Raw genomic sequence first — 27959 nt, forward strand, 5'->3', positions numbered from 1 at the left:
TATTACAAGGAAGTTTTCCACAGCACCCACTAAAGAGCTGCATTGCCTCCTGATGATGTGTAGCTCTTGAAATTTGATGGTCATATTTGACATTATAGTGTCCACAACTAACAACCAGATTTGGCCATTCCAGTCATGGCGGCCTCAGTATTTATCATATTGTAGTGTTCTCCTTCATTATGATGGACATCTGGCACCCTGCATGACAAGACTGCAACCCCCCCTTTTAAAATCAATGCTTGTTTTCAGAAACATACGAGCACTATCAATTAAAACGTAAGCCAGAATAATTGGTTTACAAAGCACACTATGTTGCTGAAGGAGGCATTAGTCCCAACTATGAGTGGGCAAAATGTATGTATGAGGATACATTGTGGCGGAAAATAACTATTTAAACCAACTAGGAGTAGAAGGGCCAGTGCTTGACATGGCGTTGGAAGGGCTTGGCAGGGCAGAAGAGCCTGTCGGCTGACATGAGGGAGTGCTCAATGGTTTCCTGTAACACATGAGAGGCTAGGGCAGGGCTGCACTTCCAGTCGATCCTTACAAGAGTTGATGGATTTACCGGATGGTAAAATTAGGCCTGGTCTACCAGGGAACTAGGATTGCTATTAAATGGAGCATTATCCCATTCGTGCATACAACTCCTCCTGACACTTAATTGGGCCCATTTTATGGTTTCTTTGTGAACCTTAAAACGTATACTAATACTCCTATAAGTGGATAGTGTAGCACTAACTTTAAGAACACTTGTGGATCTGTAGACATTATTAAACAATTTTTAATCCCTTCTGCAATATAGCGATTTTTTTTATTTAAAAACCTATACCAAAAATTTACCCTGCAATCCGCCTAATAGATTAAACTTGAAACAAGTTCTTTAAAATATTCACTTGCAGAAAGTCAAATAGTTTGACTACCTATCCTTGAATTTTGCAGGGGACTTTAAGATTAGAAATATTGGATTCAGATTGAAAAAATGAGGTGATAATACCATACTCTGGGGCTGGGAAATTAAGGTTTAATCTGAAGCAACAGGGAACATGGACAACATATTAGATCAATTTTGCTCTGGGTAAGAAATTGGTTCAATGATAAGTTAGGGCCACATCACAATCCTTTGTCAGATGACCTGCAATAGAAGAAACTCCTTTGGATCACCACTGTACATTTGGTGCTCATTGAAATTGGCCTAGAGCATATTTGGTCTTCATCACTTCAGAAGATATTCACATTGTAAAAGATAAATAATGGCAATATATTATAATTGCAGAAATGTGGGTGGAGTGGGCCATTGACAGGTGCTTGGGGACAGAAATAGTTGTGTTTCAAGCACAAGGTTGTCTGCAAAAGCATAGGAAGATTTGGTCTTGTTGGGCAGCCTATAGAGGCATAGACCTATCCCCCCACATCCCTAGACCCGCCATAACCAGGCGGTACATTTACTTAACTATATACAGCCTTACAATTGGCAGACCCGGCAATATAAGTAAGTTCAAAGGGCATTTATCATAACGGGGAGCGAAGTGTGTAGCTTGTGCCAAGGTTGGTTTGTTGGTCTGTGTTTTCACAAGCTCTTGCTAATGTTCTGATATACTGGTACTATTTTGTAATGTATTTCAACATGATTTTATGTAATCAGCTTTGGCCATAATGTACCACCAAATCCCAATAAAATTTGTTATTAAAAAAAAAATTGCACATATGCATTCTTCGCAAACTAGCTCAATTATGTAAAAATATTGAGTATTAAAATGTAACTTATGATTTGAACATACTTGGATTGTATTGAATGTCCTGTATATTAATGCCCAGATTTAATAACATTTTGCGCCAGGTTTTCACAAAAGTGACACAAACCAATGCAAGTGTTGTTTTGGTATTTAATTTCCAGAGCAAAACCGGTTTTGCTCTGTAAAGCAGCCCTAAAGTAACTCAATATGCTATGTAATAGTTTATGGTACTTTGTGTCAAGCAGGCAAACCATGGTTGGTACACGGGTTGTCCTTGCAACTACTCATGATGTTTTACACAAATCTCAATCTACTAAGAAAGGTAGATAGGGATTTTCATAAAAAATTATGCCTCCTTGAGACAGGGGTAACTCGTGAGAAATCGTTTCTAAGTTTGCATGTGAGCGGTACTGTACGGCACACATGCAAAGTTATAAAAGTGTAAAATTATGTCTATGCATAGTACAAACAAGCATTTTCAGTGCAAAAGGTCTCGCTTGCAAGCGTTTAAGCTATTGACATTGTAAATGACAATTCCTTTTATTTATGTGTTTTAATCCCAACACATATATAAAAGGCATTTTTATTTTTCATGCCAATAGCTCAAACTCTCACAAATGCGAGAGCACTTTAATTTTGGCCGCTCCTCTTTCTTTAGACCCTGCTCGTCTTATTCAGGTTACAATGCCTACATACAGCGTCTAAACAAAGGGGCACAGGCAATATTAAAGTGAAAGTGCATATGGTACGCTTTCACTCAAAGGAAAAATAAAATAATTAATTTACAAACATTCTGCAGTGCGGCCACTGAAGTGAAAGCGCACACGCTATTAATTATTAAAATGAATAAGCGCGGCCACTAACGTGAAAGCAGCCACCTGTAAAATAAATAAGCACTGTTGCTAAACTGAAAGTGGACAGCGCCATAGAATTAAATAATTGAATAATCTCAGCCTCTATACTTAAATCGGACTGTGTAGTAATTTTAAATAAATACAGTAGTCAAAGTGTGCGGCGTGATGCAATGTCATGGGTGGAATAGGGGAAGAGCAATAATGAAAATAATGCTCACCAACTTACATAGCAGACCATGTAACAACATTAGTAAAAGGTCCAGTCGTTATGGAAGGTAACAATTGAAGACAAGGCGGTACCAAGGAGCCTACTAATGACTCGGAAGCCAGCGTTTACGAAGGACAATGACATAAGCCAATTAAAAATATGGGTGGAGAGTGGGCGTGGCTTCAAAGCCATAATCTACTACTGCCTAAAAATATTGTTTGCACCACGCAGCTGTGGTACAAGGGTGTGTGCATGGGGCATGGCATCCTAAGGTGAGCCGGCTCAGGGGGAGAAAGAAATAGTGCCTTATCTTAGTAGATGTAAGGTGTTTTACGCCCTCTCCTTGATGCAAAGCAGCACATCAACTTTGGGTGTTGCGCTACATGAAATCTGCCCTATGATCTTACTTAGGCATTCTACCTATGCCAATACATACTTACCCATAAGGGTGGTAGGCACGTTATGACATTGCTCATATAAGAAAGAAATCCTACCTTATAATTATGTAGGAGTTTTATAGATTTCTTTACAGAAAATATATTGAGATTATCACCATATAAAATTGTTTCCTAGATCTTCATGAAGCACATTCCAGAGCATGCAGTGTTAAGGGAGATGAATGGAGAACGCTAGGGATTAGAGGGAAGAAAAGATTCAAGGGCCAGATGTACTAAGAATTGAAAAAAGTGGTTGCTAATTGCACATCAAATTTTTACAGATCAATCTTGATTTTGAGAATTGACATCTACTATCGGTTCACAAATCACCATTTGGAGTGGGTTTCCATTTGATCTACCTCATTACTATTCAGGAGGTAGGTTGCAAATCGCAACTCACTGTAGGTAGATGTCGTCACAGGGATGGTGGTCTGCTCGAGTCAGCCAACAATCGTGCCAGAGACTGGATTAAATATATATATTTTTTTAAATGTAGCCCGTTTGTGGGGCAGCATTGAGAAAAAAGTTTTTCTTTTTTAACATATGTTTTAGAGTTGGCAGTAGTACCTTGGAACACTGCCCACTCATGAATAATTTTTTTAAGCTCGAATAGGGAAAGAGTTCCTCTTTGCGAATGGGATACCACCTCATTTGATGATAAATTTGCAACCGATATTGCAGTTGCCAACCACTGATACACAGAATTCCTAATCGCAATTTGGGAGCAGAGTCTGCCTGGCCACTAGCACATCAGGCAGTGTCCGACGGGCTCGTCTGACAGGTCAGTGTGTGGGCCGGATTTATGGCTTTTTGTGGGCCTGTTTACTGTCTGCTTGGCCAGTTTTTACAGTTGATTTTCCTGATATTAAAACAAATACGGCAGGTAGCAATCGCAAAACCATGCAGTCTTCCATACTTAGTGAAACATATTTACAGCGTGTATTTACAAGTTCAAAACCGCCCTAATTTGCGAACATGAGCCAATTTTTATATTTCTAATTCAGTAATGATTTAGTTTGACCCCAGGGCCTAATTTCTGTTCTTGTTCGACCCTGTTTGGAAGGGATGCCCTGAAGACACCCGTCAAATTGTAATTTTTTATGCATTTAGAAATCCATTTTCAAATATAAATATGTTTTCGTAAGCACTTAACTAATCATAAAAAATGTTGAGTACATACTAAAATGTCACTTAGCAGACCCTTGTCCGGTGCAGCTGGATTCAAACAAATATTTAAAGCCCTGGGTGACAAGATAGGTCCTGAGTTTCTTCTCAAATTTCATGACGTTTGAGAGGTTCACAGAGTAGGTGCTTACATCACCAACCTCCAGTTACATGTCTTTTTAAAGTTATCACTAACATTGGGTCCTATCTTCACATCCTATTTCACACTAACCATGATTTACTTGGTTTGCATGGGGCTGCCAGTACTAAACATGACTTACTTGCCTTGCCAAATACATAAGGTTAATGAGACTTTAATAAAAAACTAAGTTTCAACACTGATTGTGCCACCTTTGAAATTTTGTATTTCATATTATATGGCCTAAATGTGGATTCTGGGTCAGTCAGGAATTTATCTGGAGGTATATCCTTAACAGAAAACTCTATTTTCTAATCAAAATTGTTTACCGTTATTGATACATCCATCTGTTTCATGTGTAAACATGCTTATCTTTTATATTACTTTGATAAAAATCACAAACACCCACCGTCCAAAGTACAGACAAGAACTTGAAGTAACAGATACAGATTGTGCTCTCTTCAGTTACTTCAGTAAATAGAAGACAATATTCGAGCGACGGGCAGCACACGTCAACGAAGTGGGCGGGGTTGGGGCGAGGCTGGAGCGGGGGGAATTCGACAGACGATGGAATATGTATAATTAAATAAATAAATAACACCTATTCCGTCGTCTGTCCGCCTGACCATGCTTACCTGTGCCGGCCGCCACTGCAATATTCTTGTATCATTTCTAAATGGAAGTAGAGCAAATGCTGCAATCGTGTAATCCTAAATACTGACTATAAAATGAAAGGGCAATATTAAAGGGCCGCCACGATTATGTCATTTGATATAGTGTTTTTTTCAGAACTTTAGCAAGCATGTTGGTGTATCTGCAGCTGTCTGTTCTCCCCTGACCTAATTAGTTTCTTAAAAGATGGTTTGGTTTCAACCCCTTTGCAAGAACAGTGATAGCCTGCAATCTCTTACCATTAATCAATAAATGCTGATTTCTCTTTGGGATCCATGCTGCTTCTGTTCCTAAGCCACAGCAAAGAGGGAGATATGAAGGTTTGACTTGTGAAATGAATGTTGCTGTATTTCCAAGTGGCTTTAGTGTAAGAATGCTGGCTATATATTACATAAAATCCTGCAAACTCTGTATACAAATAATCTCTCATTTCTTTATTAAATGTGATTTATGACACACCTAATTAACTGCAATAAAGAAATTGCATAGCTGCACAACTGTAATAATTTATTACAGTTGAGTTCTGCCTTCACAAAGCTTTTTGCCAGAGCCAGCTGCCAAGGCGAAATGCAGGTCATGCAAATGATTAAAGCTGCAGTTTTAAAAGTATGGCTTTTCCTTCTACTGATCAGTTTTTCTAGATGAACACTGAAGCAGAAAGGAGATATTTATGGCAACCTGTTTATTTTTTGCCTTAGGTAATCATGGAAAGTAGAATCTTTGTGAGCGTTTCTACATATTCCAACCTACATCGCTTTTAAATCTGACTTGTAAACTGATTCTAATATATTTTTGCAACACATAACTTACTGCAATTTTGGTCTGTTTAAATTTGCCCTAAAGATTCTGATTTTATTCTTCAACTTGAAGTGACAGTGTATTATACGGAATAAAGTATCCCTGTCGTACATTATAAGGTTATTACATGTTATCTTAGAGTTCCATGACCTTATAAATGAAATCAACCTTCAGCCTTGTTCCTCTATATGGTCAAGGCACTCCTTGTTGACTTAAAATATCCTTATAATATATGGGCCTGATTCACAGAACTAACTTAAGACAAAACCCTAAACTTACTACCATTTTGGTATTCACAGAAGGCACTTACTCATTTTGGTATTCACAGAAGGCACTTACTCATTTCGGTATTCACAGAAGTTAGGAGTCCTAACTTTAGGACTCCTAAATGCCTTCTGTGAATACCGAAAGCCTCAAAATTAGGATTTTTCTCAGTTTAGTAGTAGTATAGTTAGGACGCCTAACTTTAGGACTCCTAAATGCCTTCTGTGAATACCGAAAGCCTCAAAATTAGGATTTTTCTCAGTTTAGTAGTAGTATAGTTAGGACTCCTAACTTTAGGATTCCTAAATGCCTTCTGTGAATACCGAAAGTCTTAAAATTAGGATTTTTCTGAATTTAGTAGTAGTAAAGTTAGGACTCCTAACTTTAGGACTCCTAAATGCCTTCTGTGGATACCGAAAGCCTTAAAATTAGGATTTTTCTCAGTTTAGTAGTAGTATAGTTAGGACTCCTAACTTTAGGACTCCTAAATGCCTTCTGTGAATACAGAAAGTCTTAAAATTAGGATTTTTCTAAATTTAGTAGTAGTAAAGTTAGGACTCCTAACTTTAGGACTCCTAAATGCCTTCTGTGGATACCGAAAGCCTTAAAATTAGGATTTTTCTCAGTTTAGTAGTAGTATAGTTAGGGCTCCTAACTTTAGGACTCCTAAATGCCTTCTGTGAATACCGAAAGCCAATTAGGATTTTTCTCAATTTAATAGTAGTAAAGTTAGGACTCCTAACTTTAGGACTCCTAAATGCCTTCTGTGAATACCGAAAGCCATAAAATTAGGATTTTTCTCAGTATAGTAGTAGTAAAGTTAGGAGTCCTAACTTTAGGACTCCTAAACTGAGAAAAATCCTAATTTTAAGACTTTCGGTATTCACAGAAGGCATTTAGGAGTCCTAAAGTTAGGACTCCTAACTTCTGTGAATACCGAAGCGAGTGTCTTCTGTGAATACCAAAATGTGTAAGTGCCTTTTGTGAATACGAAAATGGTAGTAAGTTTAGGATTTTGTCTTAAGTTAGTTCTGTGAATCGGGCCCAGAGTCAGGGAGTGCTTTATTCTGTTATTCCATATTCTGGTGATTAAAGGATCTGTATTTTTTCATGTCATCCACAAGGTACAGTACAGTGGATTAAGTATTGAACTCAATTTAGTAATGTGATAGGTTTGACTGAGCTGACTCAGCATTTACTTCTACAAAGCTCAATAAAAATGATTATGACTGGTTTTGGGATTAGTGGAGAGTGGAACCATAAATATTTGGTGAATGAGTCAGAATCTGTGTCTCAGCATACCCGAGACTAAAGTCCCTGATTTTATTAGGCCCTAAGGCAACATATCTTTTACGAAGCTTCAAATCAACATTCAAATTATACCTCACAATTAAATAGCAATTATTGAGAGTCAAAAATGTGATTTTGGTATGAATTTAAAGATTTTTGTTAAAGTCTTTTAGTAAGTATTTTCTTTATTTGTCATCAGTAAGTGTTCAATTCATCTGTAATACAATACAGAACATTTGCATAAAGCGCGTTCCATAAAGGCAAATCACTATTTTAATTTCTAAAAATGAGAAAAAGGTATCTTTTATAAACCCATAAAGAGTTCCAGATTGAGAGGTAAAAGCATAAAGCTATAAGCAATTTAAGTAGCACTTCTCATAAATAGAAGGTCAGGAAATTCAGTGACGTCTCGGAAGTATAGCATTGATTATGGCAAGGGAAATGAGTGGGTCTCAGTTTATAGCTTAGGAAAGTCTGCTCCAAGCACAGAGCTTCAGAGTGTCTGGGTAGCTGTGTGAAGGAAAAACTCAACTCTAGTCTAGGAACAGGCATTAATATAATACTTCGATATCTACAACTAAAACATAATGTTTTATTGTTTTATTTTAATGTCTTTTTGGCCACTCGAATCACGATGTCTTCATGGGAATGGAAATCTTTCACCGTGTATGCTGTCTTGAAACAAAGACTTATAAATATTTATGGCCTGATTACGAGTTTGGCGGTCCGACTGCTGAAGGACCGCGTCTGTGAATGCTGGGAGACCGCTGCACCGTTGGACATCTGACTGCCGTATTACAAGTTTGCTGAGCCTAGTGTTGTGGCTGCGACGCTCTCGCTGCGGTGGCAATGTACATCAATATATTTCGATGCCTGTTTGCACATTTTGACTGCATATGTGTCAGATGCTCACATATGCATTATGCGGTCAGCTTGTGGGAAAGCCAACTTACAATACTGACAACCGTGTTGCGCCTCTGTACCGCCTAATGGAGGCGGTCTTCCCCTGACCACGACCCCAGGGGTCGGGCGTCTTGTGGTGGTCTCTGCACAGGCAACACTCCCAAATTGCAATACAGCGGATAGCTCACTGCCGTCGGAGGACCACTGCCAGGACGGCGATCCATGGACTGCTAAACTTGTAAAAAGGTCCTTAGTGTTACATGTAACATTACTAACAACGTTGTACAAGTCATGGTTTGGCTCCCGCTGGCTTTTCTTCTACAACATAAAACAGTTCACGGTTAGGTCTGTCATTCCATAAATGAAATTATCTCTTTTTCACACATTCTAAATTACAAATATTATTCATGAATAAACATTTAAGTGAAATGTAACTACATTATTCAATACACAGTTCTATTATAGGAGGAATATCTCTATGGGAAGGTTGAAAACTATTTTTTTCTTTTATTGGTTTAGCAACTTTTATCATTGACCTCTTACTAGGAATGTTGACTGAAGGTCAGTAGGAACAAAAAAACTGTGATCATAAGCATTTCTAACTTTACATGAGCAGATATGGTAGCCTAGTACATCCATTTGCCTTTTTAAAAAAATGTGACTTCTTGTTTTAGACCTCCACTTTATTTTCACACATTAATTGCATTATTTTTGTTTATTTAATCACTCTCTCAGGATAAACACCAATTATAAAGTGCCCAGAGAAGTGGAGTGTGATACATCCATGGTCAATATTGTTACTAATGCGCAGCATGCCACTTCTCACCTTTCCCTTGTTTGGTTCTAAAGGAGATGGACATGAATAAAATGATTTACCTTCCAGTTCTTATAATCTTCACTTCGCCACGGCCCTCTACTAAGCTGCATTTTAATATGGCACCATTGTTGCAGTACATTTATCAGGCGGATCTTGTGTGGCTGATCCACTAAAATCAATGAGCCGGAGACCAGAGTTTCACTTCACATACACTGCAATTCATTTTAATAGGTGCATTGAGCATCTGTTCTTGTTTGCGAGCTGTAGTTATCGGTCTCTTCTGTTGCCAGCTGCTTTGTCTCTGTCAGTTGTTTGTGGTAACAGTGCTGTCAGCACTTCCATTGTAAAATATCCATCTTCATTCTGGCCATTAAAGGCTTGGCCATTGATCCATTGGGCTGTCTCTTGGTGACTAGTCTTCAGTCCCATTACCCTGCATAAAGGGTAAAATAATTTTAGTTGATACACACTCACCTTCCTAATATTACCAGCTATTATGAATTAGTTTCAAATTGCTCACACATCACTCATTTAGATCACTTAACATTCTAAATTCCGATTGTTAATGCAGAAGAAGCACCATATAAGGATTTTATGTGTTTTAGATTCAATTGGTCAGTCTCCCTCAAATTCTTGATTTCAGCTATCAAACTTGCCTAGATAACCATTAGGGATGTTATGGTGATGTTTTATATTAAAGACGTAATGAAGTGAAAGTTTATTGCTTAGCTTTTGTTGTTAATTAAGGACCTGATGTACGAATATGCCATTCTCAAAAAGTGGGTACAATTTGCGCACTGACTAGAATATTATTTTGCACACCAACCTATGTACTAAGAGGTCAGTAGAGAAAATAATGAACAACCTTCCTAATTAATATTCATTATCCAGGTCGCCATTTGCGATCACCAATGATTAACTGCAATAACAGGGATGGTGGCCTGCAAGGGAGAGCAAACCACCATCCCAGTGATTTTATTCCAAAATGGAACACTTTCATTTGAAAGGAACCAGTGCTGTATTTATTATGGAAAATGTCAGCAGGCAGTGGTCTCTTGGATGACTGCCTACATCCCCATAGGCTTCCAAAATGATTCTCAAAGGGAATGAGATTCTAAGAGGTCTAACGGGACCCTAAGCAAACCCCTTACTCTTTGAGGATAATATACTACTCCAACTTGGAGGATGTTAACTCATCCATTGATTGAAACTGCGGTCATAAACCATTGATATGTAGTTTTTCGAATCGGAAATAGTAGGGGGATGTCCCTTTTCTTACCCCTACTATCTGCAAATTGGAAGAGACTGAAAAAGTCATTGTATGAGTACAAAATAATATTGTGACTTCTAAAAAGGCTTTTGTAGATAAAGTTGAGCTCTTTCCAATACAAACCCTGTGAAATTGTGAATTACACGGTTTGCAATTGCAAGTGGGCTTTATACATCAGCCCCGTAGTTAGTTCTAGGCCGCAGCAACCTTCATCAGCCTGACATTATGACTTTCCAAGATGACTGCTTTGGTTTTTTGTTGTTCTAGTATATTCTTATTTTTTACAATTTACTCTATTGTTCTAAATTGGGTTGGTAATTATCTTGTGTTGTAATCACACTTTATTACTGTTTATGTGTCACATAAATACTTCACACTGTGCCTCGAGGTCAAGCCTGACTGCTTTATGCCAACTATGAGAGGGTCAAGCACAGTTTAATTTAGTGTCTTTTGTGGATCACCCTGACAAGGATTGTGGTTGTTGCCTGAGTAGGACTTCGAACCTTCAAAAAATAACCCACTTTTGTCAGCAACTAAGTATATGTGAAAAACTGTACCAGAGCAAAGATCATGGTCAAGATGAAGGATGAAGAAATAATCTTTAATCAGTAGATAGGAGAGGCTAATTTAATAAGGACAACATTGGGTCCATAGGTATCCTGCAGGAGGGGGACATTTTAAGCTTACTAAGGAAAGTCAGTGTTGCGTTCCGCATATAAACTTAAGAATCCAGGGACCATAAACCTTGGACTGCCATTTGTCAGACCAACTCCCACCACATCTTTCATGGAAAACTGAAATCCTTCTCATTCTACTGATTTTTCTCTGTATCTCTCCCTTTTTATATATCTCTTTGTGCTGTTCTCCCATTCTCCTTAATATGTTGTTCTCTCTGATGCTTGTGCTCTCGTTTTCCTTCTTTGTTGTTTGTTTCTCTTCAGTACTAGCACCAGGATGTCCAAGGATGAAGAAATAATCTTTAATCAGTAGATAAGAGAGGCTAATTTAATAAGGACAACATTGGGTCCATAGGTATCCTGCAGGAGGGGGACATTTTAAGCTTACTAAGGAAAGTCAGTGTTGCGTTCCGCATATAAACTTAAGAATCCAGGGACCATAAACCTTGGACTGCCATTTGTCAGACCAACTCCCACCACATCTTTCATGGAAAACTGAAATCCTTCTCATTCTACTGATTTGTCTCTGTATCCCTCCCTTTTTATATATCTCTTTGTGCTGTTCTCCCATTCTCCTTAATATGTTGTTCTCTCTGATGCTTGTGCTCTCGTTTTCCTTCTTTGTTGTTTGTTTCTCTTCAGTACTAGCACCAGGATGTCCATTGGCAATAGTCCCCTCTATATTATAAACAAAAGAATAAGTGTATAAATAAGATCTCCGCTTCTTGTTTAACCGATGACAGGCAAAACATTTTTGGGATTGAATCCACACTGACCTCAAATTGATGTCATTTGGGTGAGTGATAATAAGATTCAGTAAATATTTTTGCAAGCAAGGAGAAACATGATGTGGAATCAGGATGAAAGAAGGGTAAAGGATTAGAGTAAGTGGCCAGTGGTTAACAAAGAGAGCTGCTTGGTGAACATTTGAGAATTTGTTACGGTCAGAAAAGCAGAAATGGATGAAAAATGGTGAATTCGAAATCTGTATGTTTTATAGAGTTATTCAGTTGGTAAAAGGTTCTGTAAACTTGGTCAATATCCCATGGTAGAGATTGAGGCATGTGTGTAACATTTTATAAAATGAGATATGTTGTATCTAAAAATGATGGCAAAAGCTCTGGGAGAGATTTATGTTACTGTAGCATAGTAGAGTAATGTGAGTGAATGTGGTAGGCGACTGTTTCATCTTTTGACTTTTGTTTCGATAAGAATGGTGACGTTGAAAATGGATTAGAGAGCCTTATGTGATTCTTCAGTCTTCTTTTGTCAGGTGTATTCGTACTACAAATTCATAGTTACGAGTGCTGAGACTCTCACTGGTGGCGGAATCTCCACAGCCTGGCCGGAATCTCTGCACATTGCACTCTCTGCAGTGTGCCGCACAGAGATCCCACTCCGAGTGGGGAGATTCTGCCACCAGTGTGGAAACTGCCACGAGTGAGGAGACCCCACACTCTTAACTTTACTACACAGAAGTCCCATTGTGCATCAGTCCCTGTGTAACTGTCTTCGTTTGCCATCCATTCAATCACTTTATTTTTTTATTGTTCTATATTATCTGTTTAATACCAGTTGCATTAGACCTCTTGCAGTGGCCGAGGGGACACTGTACAACATGGCAGCTGCTGCCATATGTGCTTAGGGCAAATGTCAGTGGAGCACCATAACAAGAGGTTTATCTGCCAATCTGTTCCACAACATATTATCTAATGGGGATCAGCGCATGGTGACCTGCAAGTTCATTATATTTTCAATCTCCCTGACACTTAATTGTGCACTTGGCAATGATATAGAAAACCACCTTCTGTTGTACATGCTTTGCAGGATAAGGAGGATTGTGTGTGAATTTTTCAACAGCAGTTGTTTTCTCTACACTACCTTGCTTTGATTAAGGTGTATTTTATAAATTGAATGAAATGTTGAAACAAATTAGTTTAAGATATCTTTTTGAGTAGCTGGTAAAAAGTATATACATATTCGAATAGTGCCTTAAACAGAGCTTAATTTGTGCCAGTGTTTTCCAGTGCTCGCAACTAGCACTTATTTTTAAACACTGACACATATTTATGATAATACACCACATTGTCACACTCCTAGGCTATGTTGTTAGCACTTCACACGTGTTTAGCAACTAAATGTATTACAAAATAATGTAACTCGCACTTCCAGGCCATCCCTACAGACTGGGTTGACCTGCATCAGTCAAAATGTCACACTTTTTCAGAGGTAGGTGATGCTAGCACTGCCATTCGGCAGCTGTGGAATATCTTAGCACCTGACACTTACATTTTCACAAATAAAGCATTGGTCTAATATCACTAGAATACCTCCCACACAGAGGCAAATGCAGCTTAAACTGATGTAAAAATCCGATCTAAACTACTTTTCTTGATTTATCTTCATTTGCGATGATCTAAACTTGTCAATACTTAAAGATGCGAAAAAAAAAGAAATGCAAATATCACATTCAGTTATGTAGGCACAATTAAGCTGCTATGATAAATCAGTCTGGCAACTTTCTTGTCTGCTCTTAAAACTCATACTCTTTCCTATAGGACATCCAGGATTATAATTGCTTTCCCAACTCTATTACGTCTCTGGTTATGATTTACATTTTTCTTCTCAATTGCACAGGAACAAAGCACATTCCACTCTGGGGAAAATTCACAAACGGAATTCTTAAATGTGTGAGAGGCTCTGAGTTCGTCAAACTACAATATGCATCAAACATGGCAACTAGGGATGAGGGTTTAGTAGACACAGGGGGGTGCTCTGAAATTGCTACTGCTCCACTTCTCATTCCTCTGTGACAGTCCTGTTCAAGACCTGTCTTGGAATCGGGGAGAGGTGTGGAGGGGTGACAGAATGTCTCCTGCCAACACAGTGCTCACATAATCCACCCCTCCTAAAATGCATGAGTGGTGGAGTACATAATTATGTGCAACCTTGTGCATTTACATGTATATTTCGTTTCAGGTCTGTACACGTCAATGCGTTGTATGGGTAATGTTGGTTCAGGGGTGGGAGCCTTTGGACATCAACAGTTCTCTGTCACCATATCCATGTTGCTCATGGGACGCCAGGGCATAACACATACCGATTTTGCTCATGGGAAAGGGTATTTGCCTAGTGCCACAATCTATAGAGTGCCTGGATAACCTGCAAGTGCAGCACCTGAGTTTGCTGTCCTGCCCTTCTAGGAGGGTACAATGGTGAATAGGGACCTCATGTCCTAAAACCACAATTGGATGTTTTTGAGAGGAATATGTATAAGGAGCAAACCTGTGAACACATTTTTAGGAGATACAGCTTTAGAATGTGAGTAAGACTCACCACTATTTTTCATTAATCCATGATTTTAGGCATGCAGACAGAAAGGAAGGTCTAAAACATAACATAACATCTTTATTTGTAAAGGCGCATGTTAACTCAGAAAAGTTTCTTGGTGCAGAATAACAGATGTTTATTGTTCTCCAACTCAATGGTACTTATTTTATTGACCTCAGAAGGATGAACGGCTGAGTGGACTCACCGGAATTTGAATCTGTGACTATGAGGTCAACACAGGCACCTACAGTGGCCACATTAGATCACTAAGTCATCAAACCCGGCCTAAAATCGGTTCAAGGAACTCCAGAACATAGATAACACTACTAAAGTGCTATAAAATGCTAAGCAAAAACATCTACAAATGCAAATCTTCACCTCTGTTATGTTACTAAGACTTATAGAGCACATGGCTACCTCAGCAATAGTGCTTCCCAGCACTAACCACAGAAGACCGGACATTGTACATTAGGGGAGCCGGGGAGACTACAAGAGGCCTAGGTAGCAAATAGCCATACTTTCAGTTTTTTTCTGTAACAGAGATGAGTTATTTCTTAAAAGCAAAGGGCATGCTGTTCTGCTGAGTGAAGTGCTCTAGCAGGAAAATAGGGTAGTATGAGTTCTGAAAGAATGGGCGCTCTGGAAGCATTCATAACATTTTGAGCTATGCTAAGAACTTTAAATTGAATATGCGTTTTGGGCAGCCTGTTAATTTTCTGAAGGAGCCCATAGAAGGAGCAGAATTTAGGAAGGGAGAACAGTAATCTGGCCACCGCAGTTTGGACAGATTGCAACCTCTTTAAGATTGAATGTTCAACTATGAAATGTGGGGTTGGAAGAAGCTGATAATAGGTCTAAGGCCTCTCAGAAGGTCAAAACATGTGCCTGCTAAAGTTTCACTCGAGTCTCATAGAAGAGGGAATCCTCTAGCCCTAGATTTTTTTTATAAAAGGCTTGGGTAACGGAGGGGGCCCTAGGACCTCCGGCACCTGTGACCTCCCCACATGTGGGTGTGCTTTCAGAACAACATTATCTCAGCTTTGTTATAGTTGAGTTTAAGACAATTATCATCCACCCAGCTGCTCACTGCCAGTGTGCAATCCTGAAACTTGGTAATATCTTGAGAGGCATTAGCAGAGAAAGAGACAACAAGTTGAGTATCATCTGCATATGATACTTGAGACCCAAAAGGACTTCACAGTCTACCATATTTTCTATGAGAAGGTCCTCACACATTGTTAGACCTGTCATCTTTTGGCGTGGTTACCCCTGACTTTTTGCCTCTACCTCCTGTATTTTTGATGCTATGCTGGATTTCGTTTTTGCTGGTTTAGAATGCTTTGGGCACTTTGCCACTGCTGATCAGTGTCAAAGTGCAAGTGCTCCCTAGGTAAATTGTTATATTGATTGGTTATCCATGATTGGTATATTTGTTTCACCTGTTAGCCCCTAGTAAAGTGCACTGAGTGTGCCAGGGCTGGTGATTCAAATGCTACTAGTGGGCTGCAGCACTGGTTGTGCCACCCACAGGAGTAGCTCTAAAATGATGTCTTAGGCCTGCTTGCAGTGCCTATGCACAGTCCAGGACTGCCCTGTCGACCTGGCCAGTGCAACCACTGACCAGGCCTTATCCTTCCCTTTCTGTACATGTAAGGCATTCCTATGGTGGCCCTAGGTACCCCCCTGGGCTGGGTGCAGTGTATCTGAAAGGTAGGGCATGTACTGAGGTGTGTAACATGCCCTGGTAGTGAATTACAGCCATTTTCGTTTTTCACTGCTGAGAGGCTAGCTTGCCCATAGGACAGAATGGGGGAGGCTGTTTACATGCCTATCTTCCCCGAAAGGCAAGATAGAAAATCCAAGTTTGGTATCTTTGTGTTCAGAATTTAATTATACATCTTTTTAGCAAGATGGTTTTTAAATTCACTGTGTGAGAATAGCACTTTTTAGAAAGTAGCTATTCTCCTGTTTAACCTTCCTGTGTGCCTGTGTGCTGGTTGGCTGACTGGTGTCATGTGATGGGCTAGGTGGCTCCAGGAGTCTGGATGAGTCAGCAGCAGGGTGAATAGGGAGATCTGCTTTAGATGGGTGGGAGGAGTAGCCCCTGGGTTTGAGTAGGGCTGCCTCTGCCAGCACAATGCTGGCTCCACCCCCTGCTGGCCAGGCTGAGGACTCTGCCTCTGCCAGCACAAAGAAGGCTCCACCTCCCGCTGAGCGTCTAACGACCCTGCCCCTCACTCTGAAAGGAACCAGGTGCTCCAGGGCAGAGCACACCCAGGAACCGGTTTGAGCAGGGGAATCCCCCCACTGAAACAGAGAGACAAAGACTTGGAGGGGTATAAGAAGAGGACCCCAGACACCTAAATTTTAGATCACTTTGGAACTAAGAAGGAACCTCTGCCGAGGAGAAAGCTGAAAAGAACTGAAGAGGAGAAGACTGCCTGCTTGCTGTTTTGCTTTGCTGCCAAGGAGAGGGGAAGGACTTTGCTGTGTCCCCTTCTTTTGATTCTGATCTCCAAGGGCCTGAGAAGAGCTGGCTCCCTGTTAAGAAGTCCCAGGAACAAAAGGACTTCACCACCAGCTCCCCTGGAACTCTTCTGAGGGAGTTCTGACCTGCCTTGTGGAGTGCTTGCCCAGTCTTGGGGCCTCAGGAGGTCGTTTTGCTGTGTTTGGGAGCTGGGAAGCAGAAGCGTGAAAAAGAGTAACTGGTACCCAACGCATCATCCGTTTGCGAGTCGCAGAACTGAGAGTGCGAGGAGAAATCTCATCGCGGCGTCATCGCAGCACCCGGAGTCCCCGCATCGACGAGTGCGTCGAGTATCGTCCCGGTGCGTGAAGATTCCTGACTGCGAGGGTCGTCGCAGAACCAGTTGAGAGCCTCACCACTGCCGGTGCGTGAAAGTATCCAGTCGCTGCGTGTGTCGACGCAGAGTCCCGTCCCGTGACGCATCGAGGGTTGCGGCGCCAGAAGTCAGCGCTGCGCCACGCAGCGTGCCGCATCGAAGATCGTCGCATCGTACCTGTGCGTGAAGCTTCCCCCTAAGAAACCTACGCAACGAAAGCCAAAGTCATTGCATCCTCCCCCTACAGATCGGAGCCGGCGCATCCACCTCTGCTGCGTGAAGCAGGGCTGCTGCACAGCCTCCCCAAGGTCTCAGGAGTATCGCATCGCCTTTGCCATCTTCCTTGTTATAGCTTTTGGGAACCTTATCGCAACTACAGGTACTGTTGGGCACGAGAGTGTCGCATTTTGTGCATTGAGAGTCGCATTGTGCAGGACACTGATTTCTACATCCTGGAGTACTTTCTACAAACTCTTGAACTATCTTTAAAGCAACCTTTTTAATTGTATGTTGGTTTTTCTGTAGTATTTGGTCTTGTGAAGTTTTTAGTAAAGATACCTTATTTTTCTAAAACTGGTGTGGAGTAAATCTGTGGTGTTTTCACTGTGTTACTGTGAGTGTTGGTACAAATACTTTACACATTGCCTTTGATAGCCTAGACTGCTCAGGCCAAGCTACCTAGAGGGTGAGCAGGGGTTATCTTAACAGTGTATCCCCCTTTCCCTGACTAGAAGCAAGGGTCCCTACTTGGACAGTGGTACCTACCCTGCCAACTAGAGACCCCCAGCTCTAACACACATGCACGTTTACTACTTAGCTGTAGGGAGGTAGAGGGAAAGGGGAGGGCAAATAGGGCATGCTTACTACAGATTAAGTGGTGTTTAAGAGAAGCAAGGAGGGGTTAAGGAAGGATTAGAGAGGGGTTTATGGAGGAAAGAGCAGCCACCGGAAAGTGGGTAAGCTCAGTTCTATTCAGAAACTGTCCAAACTGCAAAAGTAATTAAAACCCAAAAGGGCCCCAAACACTAGTAAATTACCTCAGCTCAGAGTTGAAGTAAGTCCAGCACCAGGCATGTCCAGCTACTGATTCCGCAACACACTCCCGTGGAAAATAATGGTGGTAGGAACATAACATACAATCTCATAGGAAATATGTTTGATTTTAAGTCACTATATGTCCCTTTAAATATGGGGTTGCTTATGGTCACTTCACTGGGGTCACAATTGTCACTGTTTCTCATTTTTATAAATAACAAACCTATGAACCACCGTTTTATTTGCATTGAATTTATAATAAACTTGTGTGATATGATATGTCTGAAACTAATGAGTAAATGTATTACTCATTTCAGCTGAATTGAGAAACAAAAATATCATCTTGCTTGGGCTACCTTCTTCTCAAAATATTTAATCAAAATGTTAATTCAATATTCTTTCTTATCTATGACTAAACCAACACAAATTAAGAGCTTGTGAAAAAAAGAATTTCACTTAAAAATGAGTTTCATGTGAACAATTGTTGCTATGTAATATACTTTGTAAAAGTGACATTCGAAGCACACAATTTAAAAAAACAACTTTACTAAAAGATGTGTTATTAAATTCTGAGTTCAGAGAGCCTAAACTTGATTCGTTTATCTCGTCCCAATGGGAAGTAATACTTGTAAGATGTTACAAAGTATTTCCCATTCTCTCCAATGGGGCAGATAGCCTTTCAATAGTGAAAACGAAATTGACAGTATTTAACTATCAGGACATGTCACATACACCAGTACATGTCCTACCGTTCACATACACTGCACCCTGCCGACAGGGGTACCCTGGGCCTACAATAGGGATGCCTCACATGTAAGAAAAGGGAAGGTTAGGGCCTGGCAAGTGGGTGCACTTGCCAGGTCATCATGGCAGTTTAGAACTGCACTCAGACACTACAGTGGCAGGTCTGAGATACCCTTTCAGGGTTACTTCTGTGGGTGGCACAATTGAGTGCTGCAGGCCCACTAGTAGCATTTTATTTACAAGCCCTGGCACACTCATTGGACTTTACTTGGGACTTATCAGTAAATCAAATATGCCAATCAGGGAGAACCAATTGCAATAGCAATTTACACAGGGAGCACTTGCCCTTTGACATTGATCAGCAGTGGCAAAGTGCCCAAAGCATCTAAGCCAGCAAAAACGAAATCCAGCACAGCATCAAAATTACAGGCGGTAAAAGCAAAAAGTCAGGGTAAATCACGCCAAAGATGCCAAGTCTAACATTTACTTTCCCCTGTCAGATAAAAAAATCGGATTGTGAAAATTTGTAAGTCATATATTCACTGCACTTAGTCACACCTTAGCGCGTGTCCTTGTATTTAAAATAGCTTGGGGCAAAATTTACCCTGAATCACTGACCCTGAAGAAAGCCAACACATTTGAAATGATTGGCTGAAACATGTAGACCATTTTACTCTGTTCACTGTCACTGGACGTGTGTGATCATTTCTACTCACACACGTCCAAGAAGTCTTTTTAACCCTAACCCAGGAACTGTACAATAAATCAATTTGGTATTCTGGAGGTAGTTTTAAATTTTCACGTTCACGTTATTCACTTCTTCATATCAAAGCAAACCCACTCCGCTGTAATCAGGCGTCAAAGCACACCCAGGAGGCACTTGCTCCCTAGGTGGGAAACCTATGATGAAGCATGCCACCAACTAGGTTGGTAGGTTTCTATAAACCTAATGGGTTTTCAGTCATGGAAACATCTTGGATAACCACAATTGCTAGTAGTTTATTCAGGCTAAACCTGAGCTCATTCTCATTTGTTTGGTAAATAATTTTCAGGGAAGACGAGCCACTTAATTTCCTTCTCTCTCTCTCTCTCTTGTTGGATAAAATGATGATAGAACATTTCATTCCCATCCCTAAAAGCATGTGATCCCTTGACAGGAAGCTATTATGCTGGACTGCCTTAAGCAAATCAGAGATATTGGAAGTGAATACTTCAGATATCCCTCTGTCAGCTCTGGCAAGTACCCATGTACAACATGTGTGCTTGGACAAGATGTAAGTTGTGCATAACAATTTGTATGCATGCATAATTCTCTGTAACGAACTAATTCTCTGCAACATGTTTGCACATTTGCATTTATATGAGGATAATTACTAGGGACGTGGACAGTGAGGTAGGAAGGCTTTTGGCAACTCTCCTTAAAAACAAGTTTTTGTCCCCATCAAGCTATAAGGAAGCACTAGGAAGGTCAGAATTTCTCATTCCTGATAGGAACTCAGCACCTAAATATGGGCATTATGAATTGTTTCTCCAAAAATGGGGAATAACATGCAGATATGGGAACATAGGGCCTGATTATGATGGTGGTCGGACGAGCGTCCAACCCCCGTCCTGTCGGGACCGGGACCGGCCGACATGGAGTCGGCGGTCCCGCCATGCAAATTTCAATTCATCTACAGTGGAGGCGGTCCGAAACATGCCCCGTAGCATTGAGGCTTCTGCTGCGTCCCAAAAAAAGGGCTGCAGCACATGGTTCACTGCCAGGAGGCATGTTTGTAAACATCCCTGCACCATGTGGCAGGCACTATGCGGAGCCTGCCACATGGTGCAGCAATGCTTAGGGGGCACCATGGGTGTCCCCCAGGGCCCATATTGGAGGGCCAGTTTGGAAGGGGAGCCCGCTGAGTGTTCCCAAAGTCACTTTCTGCCTACCTTTTCATGGGGGTTAACTGCCATGAAACGGCCAGCACAAAGGGACATTGTAATCCATATGGTGGTGCCTGAGCAGGCAACGCCACTATTGTAGCGATTGCAGTCCCTCCGACGGGCTCCCTGGGTGGTGATCTCTCCGCCTGCCCACCATCCGCCCGCCATCATAATGCAGCGGGCAGACCTGCAGGGGCAGATGGTGGTGGGACCACCACTGTTGGACTGACAGTGGCGGTCCCACCCCCATCGTAATCAGGCCTAAAGTGCCCAATTTGGAAATGTCCCATTTGGGGAGAAATAAAGGCCCCAAATCCATAGTCTTTTACCACCTGTTTGCTGCTCCCCAAATTGTGCATCAGGTGCGTTGACAAAGACCATGCAGAGCAGCTGCCCGTAGCCTCTGTAGGCACAGCACAAGGGTCTGGGTCTGGTATATTCAGGCCTGGGATTAACACGCCTGTAATCTTGAACCCAGTAATTCTGGAAGCGCTGGGCAATTCACAATCATATCACCCCAGTGACATCACTCTTGGCAACTTGTAAGGAGGCCTTTGTAGGAGGGTGAAAGACGAAAATCCAGATGACATGTGTGAAGTGTGATGTACTAAAAAATTGTGTTATCCCAAATCCCAGCTGCCTTTTTAGTTTAGTCTCTCACATATTTATGTTTTGGAAAATATTTGGCAGAATTTATTCAAATTAACTTCATGTTATCTTTGCATGTTCAATGTCTGGGTGTATGTAGCAGAGAACTGTCATGCAAAGCAAATCAGTTAAAATTGGAGTTATGAGTAAATTTTACAACAAAGTGCTGTATAGTCCCCTATTTTGACATGGAGATGAGGTTTCTCCACTCCACCATTGTGTTTAGTCCCTGTTGGATTTGGCCCTCTGCAGGGTCATCCCTAAACTTCTGCATACTTTACCACTGCTAACTCAAGCTAATGTGCTTGTGTTCTCTCCTTTTAACATGGTAAAATTGGCTTACACCCAATTGACACATTTAATTTACTTGTAAGGCCCTAGTAAAATGGTACCACATGTATCCAGGTCCTGTAAGCTAAATGCTGCTAGTGTCCCTGCAGCGCTGATGGTGGCACCTACTCAAGTAGCCTGTCAAACATCTATCAGGCCTACCATTGCAGCCTGTGGGCACAGTTTTAAACTGCCATTTCAACCTGTCAAAATAATCTTTTTGGCAGGGGCAAACATTCCTTTTAATACTTATCAGGTCCTGCTAGGGTAGGCCCCAAAAAGATCAAAGTGCAGGGTGCAGAGTATTTAAAAAGTTGGACATGTACTTTTAACTTTTTCATGTCCTTGTGGTAAAAAACTCTTAAATTCAATGTTCACTACTGTAAGGACTACCGCTCTCATAAGAAAACAATGGCTTATCTTATTACATTCAATAAGGGATCCTTTTCAATTGGGAGCAGGTTGGAATGCCCGGTTTGGCGTCCAAATATTTGTAATTCAAAACCCTCCTTAATGGTAAAGGTCACAGTTCTGAAAATGCCACTTTTACAAAGTTGAAGAAACATTTTATCTAGCCGTCACATTAACTGCTGTTTTTTTACTTAAACAGACTTAGACCATTCACTAATTTCATTGGTCTGTAGTATTTATTTACTCATCATTCTCTATTTTTGATGTGAGTCATTTATTTGTTGTGTTATTGTGTCAGAACAAAGGAACATATAATTATTCACACATCGAACATACATTTAAATCATTATCTTACAAGAAAAACATTTCACTGAAATCAGTGAATGGTCTAAGTCTGTGTAAGTAAAAAAACAGCAGTTAATGTGACGGCTAGATAATATGTTTCTTCAATTATGTTAGGCCCTATCAAGTCGTCTATATTTGGGCCAAACCCCTCCATTCTATGAAACTTTTACAAAGTTGGCATTTTCTTGTCCCAGCTATTTGGTGCCTATAACCTGGGTCACATGACTAGATGTAGCTGGCACTTGGTCTTTGTGTGTTGCTCCCAGACAATGATCCAAAGGGGGAATAGATGGTGCCAGGATGAGCCATCTCCAACTTGATGGGGGAGGAGCTGTCACCTATCATACTTGAAAATCACAAAGACTCTGCCTCAGCACACTCACAAATGATTTCACATTAGTCTTTTGTGTGTCCATACAAGCTGAGGCAAGGGCAGGAAGGAAGAAAATTCCTAACACTTCTGTGAACGGAACCCTCATATCCAAGTCTTCAGTACACCTCAGGACCTATGGAAGACTTAGAAGGACTGCTGTGTTGCACTGCTGCAAGCAGGGCTGCTTCTCAGCTGCCCTGTTACTCTGCTCAAAAAGACTCGATCCGCATCTTGAACCTAGGACCACGAGAGTGACTCCAAGGGCTAGTTGGCTGGCCTCCTGATGAGAGCCTCTGGGACAGAAAAGATTCCAAACTCCTTGAACTCAACAACTGTACCCTGCCTGCTGTAAGTATTGTCCTCCAAGTGGAGCAACCCTGGACCCTTGGAATTGGGTACGAAGGTGCTCTGCCAGTCCAGGTGTGGTCCAAGCAAACAGACGCTGAATGACGCATCATCACGCAGTCTTACATCAGAATCACTGCTGCACAACGCATCCCCAAGGCAGGGCCCCTCAGCGTCCTCAAAACCACTGCTGTATGATGCATTCCCGATGCAGGACCTTGCGACTCAGCCCTGCAGCTCCTTGGAACTGCTGCTGCATGACGTATACTCAACGTAGGACCTCACATTGCAGCCCTTTAGCTCACCATAACCGCCGATGCGTGATGCATGCTCGACGTAGCACCTCGAATGACAGCCCTGATTTACCGCTGCACAACGCATCCTCAATGTGGGACCTCAAAATGCTGTGCAACTAGAATGTTAGGTACTTTGCTCAGCTGGCCTAACATGGTGACTGTAACCAGCCCAGAACCTGTGACTTTGCCCTGGTCTGGCGGAACCAGATAACCACAGGAGGCACTTGGTACATCTAGAAACAATTTTCACTTAAATATTTACAATTGCATATCTCTGGTTCTACTGATTAGATTTTTGTTTTTTGGGTGTCAAATATTTTTTTTCATTTTGCTTTATTTTCCTATATTGATTTGGGATTTTTCTTGTGTGGTGTTTTCACTGTATTATTCTTTACAAAGCTGCATAATACTTTACACATTTCCTCTAAATTAAGCCGACTGATTTTGTGCCAAACTACCAGAGGGTTAAGCACAGATTACTTTGTGGTTTGCCTGTGCTTCACCCAGGCAAGAATTGTGATTTATCCTTGAGTGGGTTTCACTCCTCCCCTAACCAGTAACCCAATTTTCTACTGTCCCTTTGAAATGGAATTGCATCTGTCAATCCCTTCAGGCCTTCAACCTATACTGGTAGGCAGGCAGGTCGCAAGTGGTATTTCTATTCCCTTATATCTCAGCCACAAAATCACTTGTGTGTGGAGTGCCTAGGGCACTGTCTTTGGTCCTACCCTTTTTAATGTTTACCTGTAGCCTTTGATATACTTCGTGGAATCTTGGGGCCTCCAGGTGATTTCCTGTGCTGATGATACCGAGCTCCTCCTGTCCTTTTATGATAATGATTTAGAGGCTTTCAATTCTTTTAACCTGTATTTGAAATCTGTCTGTGAGTGAATGAATGACAATAACCATAAATTGAACACTGACAAAACGGAAATTCTCTTTTTTGGCACCATTTATTATCCAGACTCCCATAACTAGTGGCCTTCGGAGTTAGGTGCCCCTCCTGTTCCATCCTCAAGTGTGAGAAACTTAGGTTATAAATGGGACGTCAACCTGTCTTTTAAACTGCAGGTTAAAGCCGTATCTGCGAGTTGTTTGGCAACTATGAGATCTCTCAGGAGAATGTTACATCTGATACCGGAATTCGCCCAGAAGACCAGTGTCCACTCTTTGGTTACATCCAAGTTAGTCTACGCAAACAGTTTATATCTGGGCCTGCCATCCTACTTGTATTGTCTGCAGATCATACAAAATGCAGCAGCTCGTTTTATTTTGAAATACCCTGCGATCCTGTCAGTGTCTGCCTACTTGTGCCAACTCCACTGGCTTCCTATTGCTAACCATATCAAATTCAAGGGACTCATTTATGCCTGTAGAGCCTTTGAGCAGAAAGGCCTCTTGTATCTAGTTCCTTGAGTTCTAATACTTCTTCGAATTCCTAGGGTTTGCAAGGCCAGAAGAGGGAGGAAGATCCTTTGTGCTTCTAACTAAAAAACTTTGGAACTCTCTTCCGGTTACACTTCGTTTCGCCCCCCTCTGAATCCATTTTTCAGAAAAGCTTGAAGACATTACTTTTCAACGCTTAAGTTGTGTGTCTTGTGATCAGGATGTTGTTCTAGGTCTTTCGGGACCTTGCTGCTAGCACCAGGGCACTTCCTCAGAAGCAGCTGTGCACTTTATAAATCCTCTAGTATTGTATTATATTGTACAAAGAGTAAGTAGGGTCTATTAATTCTCACCCTTGGTGCTCCTATTCTTACTCTTTGTGGTTGGCATGAAGAGTAGTGTTGCTGTGATCTGCTCCAGCACTTTATGGATTATTTGCTCTTTTGGATGTGATTACCTACACCTGAGACTTTACATATCCTGTGACTTCTCTACACTTAGGTAATTGTTAACCACATACAATAGCTTATAGTGTTTTGTGGCCCATACACGCTAAATAATTAAACCCTATCTTTATCCTTGTCTCTAATTAGGTGTCCCTCACATATGATGTCCTAAATAGAAGTCCATACCACAACCGAGTTCAAAACATTGTCAAACGTTTTTTCACACAATTGAATTTTGGTTCAGTGTCTGAAACGTTGATCAGTGAGGGTATATTCCAATGATTCACATGTCCTCTGGGACTCATATTTTGAAAGCATTTTCCACAATTTGGGATTTTTCAAAATTAAATGGTTTTTCATTTTAGGACACTGTGGACAACCTGTGTGTCTGTTATTTATGTATGCACGCTGTATGTGTACAGTGATATGATTTTGTTTTGTTAACTGTTTTTGTTTTATGGGTTACATTAAAAGTACACCTTCCTGCACATAAACAATCTTTAAAGGTGATTTGCTCTTTCTATGTGTGCTGCAGAATAAAGCACACATAGAAAGAGCAAAGTATGAGGAGAAATTAATAATTTCTCCTTGTATTGCCATCCTAAGACCAGGTAACTGGTCTTAGTTTTTTGCACTGCCTCATCCTTGTAAGTATGGGACAGCATCAAAAAGCAATGGGTGTTGCGGTTGAACGCCCACAGCAACACCCATTGCCTTCCTCTTTGTCACAGTGGACTGCTTCGGTAAGGGGCATATTTACAAGGTGGTGTTAAGCCGTGTTTAGTGGCTTAACGCCACCTTGTAAATATGGGGTTGAAAGCAACGCCATTGTATCTTTCTGAAAGTGCCATTTTCTGAATTGTGACTTTAGTCCAACTTTGCCATTAAAGAGGGTTTTAAAATTCAATGTATTTAGTGTAAACATCACTTATTACACGTGGTAAGGTAACCCAGTGTTAGTTGACTCAAAAGATAGGCTTTACAACAGTGAAAAATGACTGTACAATGTTGTGGCTGTCAGGACATGTAAAACTTGAGTACTCATGTCCGACTTTTTAAATACCAATGAACTGTAGAAACTGTGAGGGCCTAAATTAGAGGTGACCCATAAGTATTAAAAGGGAAGGTTTAGGATTTGCAAAAGGCATATTTTTTCAGGTCGAAATGGCAGTTTAAAACTGCACTTTAGGCAGTAGTGGCAGGCCAGTGTCAGGTTTTAAAAGGCTACTTTCCTGGGTAGTACAATAAGTGTTGCATGCCCACCAGTGTCATTTTATTTACAGGCCTGAGTACATACAGTCACATTTTCTAGGGACATACAAGTACATTAATTGCGCCGTTTAATGGATCCTTAAGAAACTATTTTGAATTTTCCAAGCCATTTACAGCCTAGGAAGTTGCACTGGATAATATATTGTCTTGATGAGGCCATTCTACTTGTCTTAAAATGTTTATTAAAATATTTGCGCTGGGTTGGGACATAGATCTCCTTAATACTTATTTTTTACTTTTGTGCTCCTTTTTCGCCAGTCTGCCGGTGCGCTGGCTGTGAGTGTGGGGAGAGCCGGAGTTGTCTGTCAGCAGGGGTGCCACTTGTGATTATGCAGCTGGTTTTGAGGCTGGTAGACCAGAGAGGGGAATCACTGCGGTTCCAGCAGGGTGGGAAGCTGTGTCCTATTTCTCCAGGTACTGCATGAGCCTTGCTGATGCACGTAGGAGTAATTTAAGCCGTGGGGAGGGGTAGTCTAGGAGGCCATGTAGCAGGGCATTGCCACCATCCTGATGGGGAAAATAGGAGGCCTTGAATAGCAGTTCAGGAAGTCGTTTCTGGGAGAATGGTTTAACCTATAGAAGGTTACTGGCCCCAGCCGTCTTGGCAGTTGCACAGGAGAAAAGCTTTACTTCTAAAATGGGTGTATTCACTACTTCGAGATGAATTTTTACAAAAAACGCATTTTTAAACAGAATATTAAAAAATGATCCTAATAGGAGAAATAGACATATTAACTGTTAGCATTTTCAATACTGTCACTAATTTACTTTTTCTCTTTATATTTAGGATGAGAAAAACCAAGTATTGACAACGAATGTCTGGCTGCAAATGGTAATTTTAAATTACTCTTCTCTAATGTAGAACATAATGAAATGTAATATGTATGCAAAAATCTTCCTTGGTCAGTTCCCTAGGACTCCTCGGGTGATGTATTATTGAAGTTAAGGGAGAGAATCATGTTTATTTTCTTGGGGAGAGGATGTGGTCTGAGGGCTAGACTGC

General features: G+C 41.0%; 1 protein-coding gene across 1 annotated transcript in view; it reads left to right on the forward strand.

Moving 5' to 3' along the window:
• CHRNA7 (cholinergic receptor nicotinic alpha 7 subunit) overlaps nt 1-27959 on the forward strand; it is a 402919-nt gene that overhangs the window by 168199 nt on the left and 206761 nt on the right. Inside the window, exon 3 of the mRNA XM_085644057.1 lies at nt 27744-27788. Within this exon, the coding sequence (XP_085500183.1) occupies nt 27744-27788 (45 nt within the window). The remainder of the gene's footprint in view (nt 1-27743; nt 27789-27959) is intronic.

The sequence above is a fragment of the Triturus cristatus genome, chromosome 3_1 (genome assembly GCF_964204655.1).
Source record: "Triturus cristatus chromosome 3_1, aTriCri1.1, whole genome shotgun sequence".
Classification (NCBI taxonomy): Eukaryota; Metazoa; Chordata; class Amphibia; order Caudata; family Salamandridae; genus Triturus; species Triturus cristatus.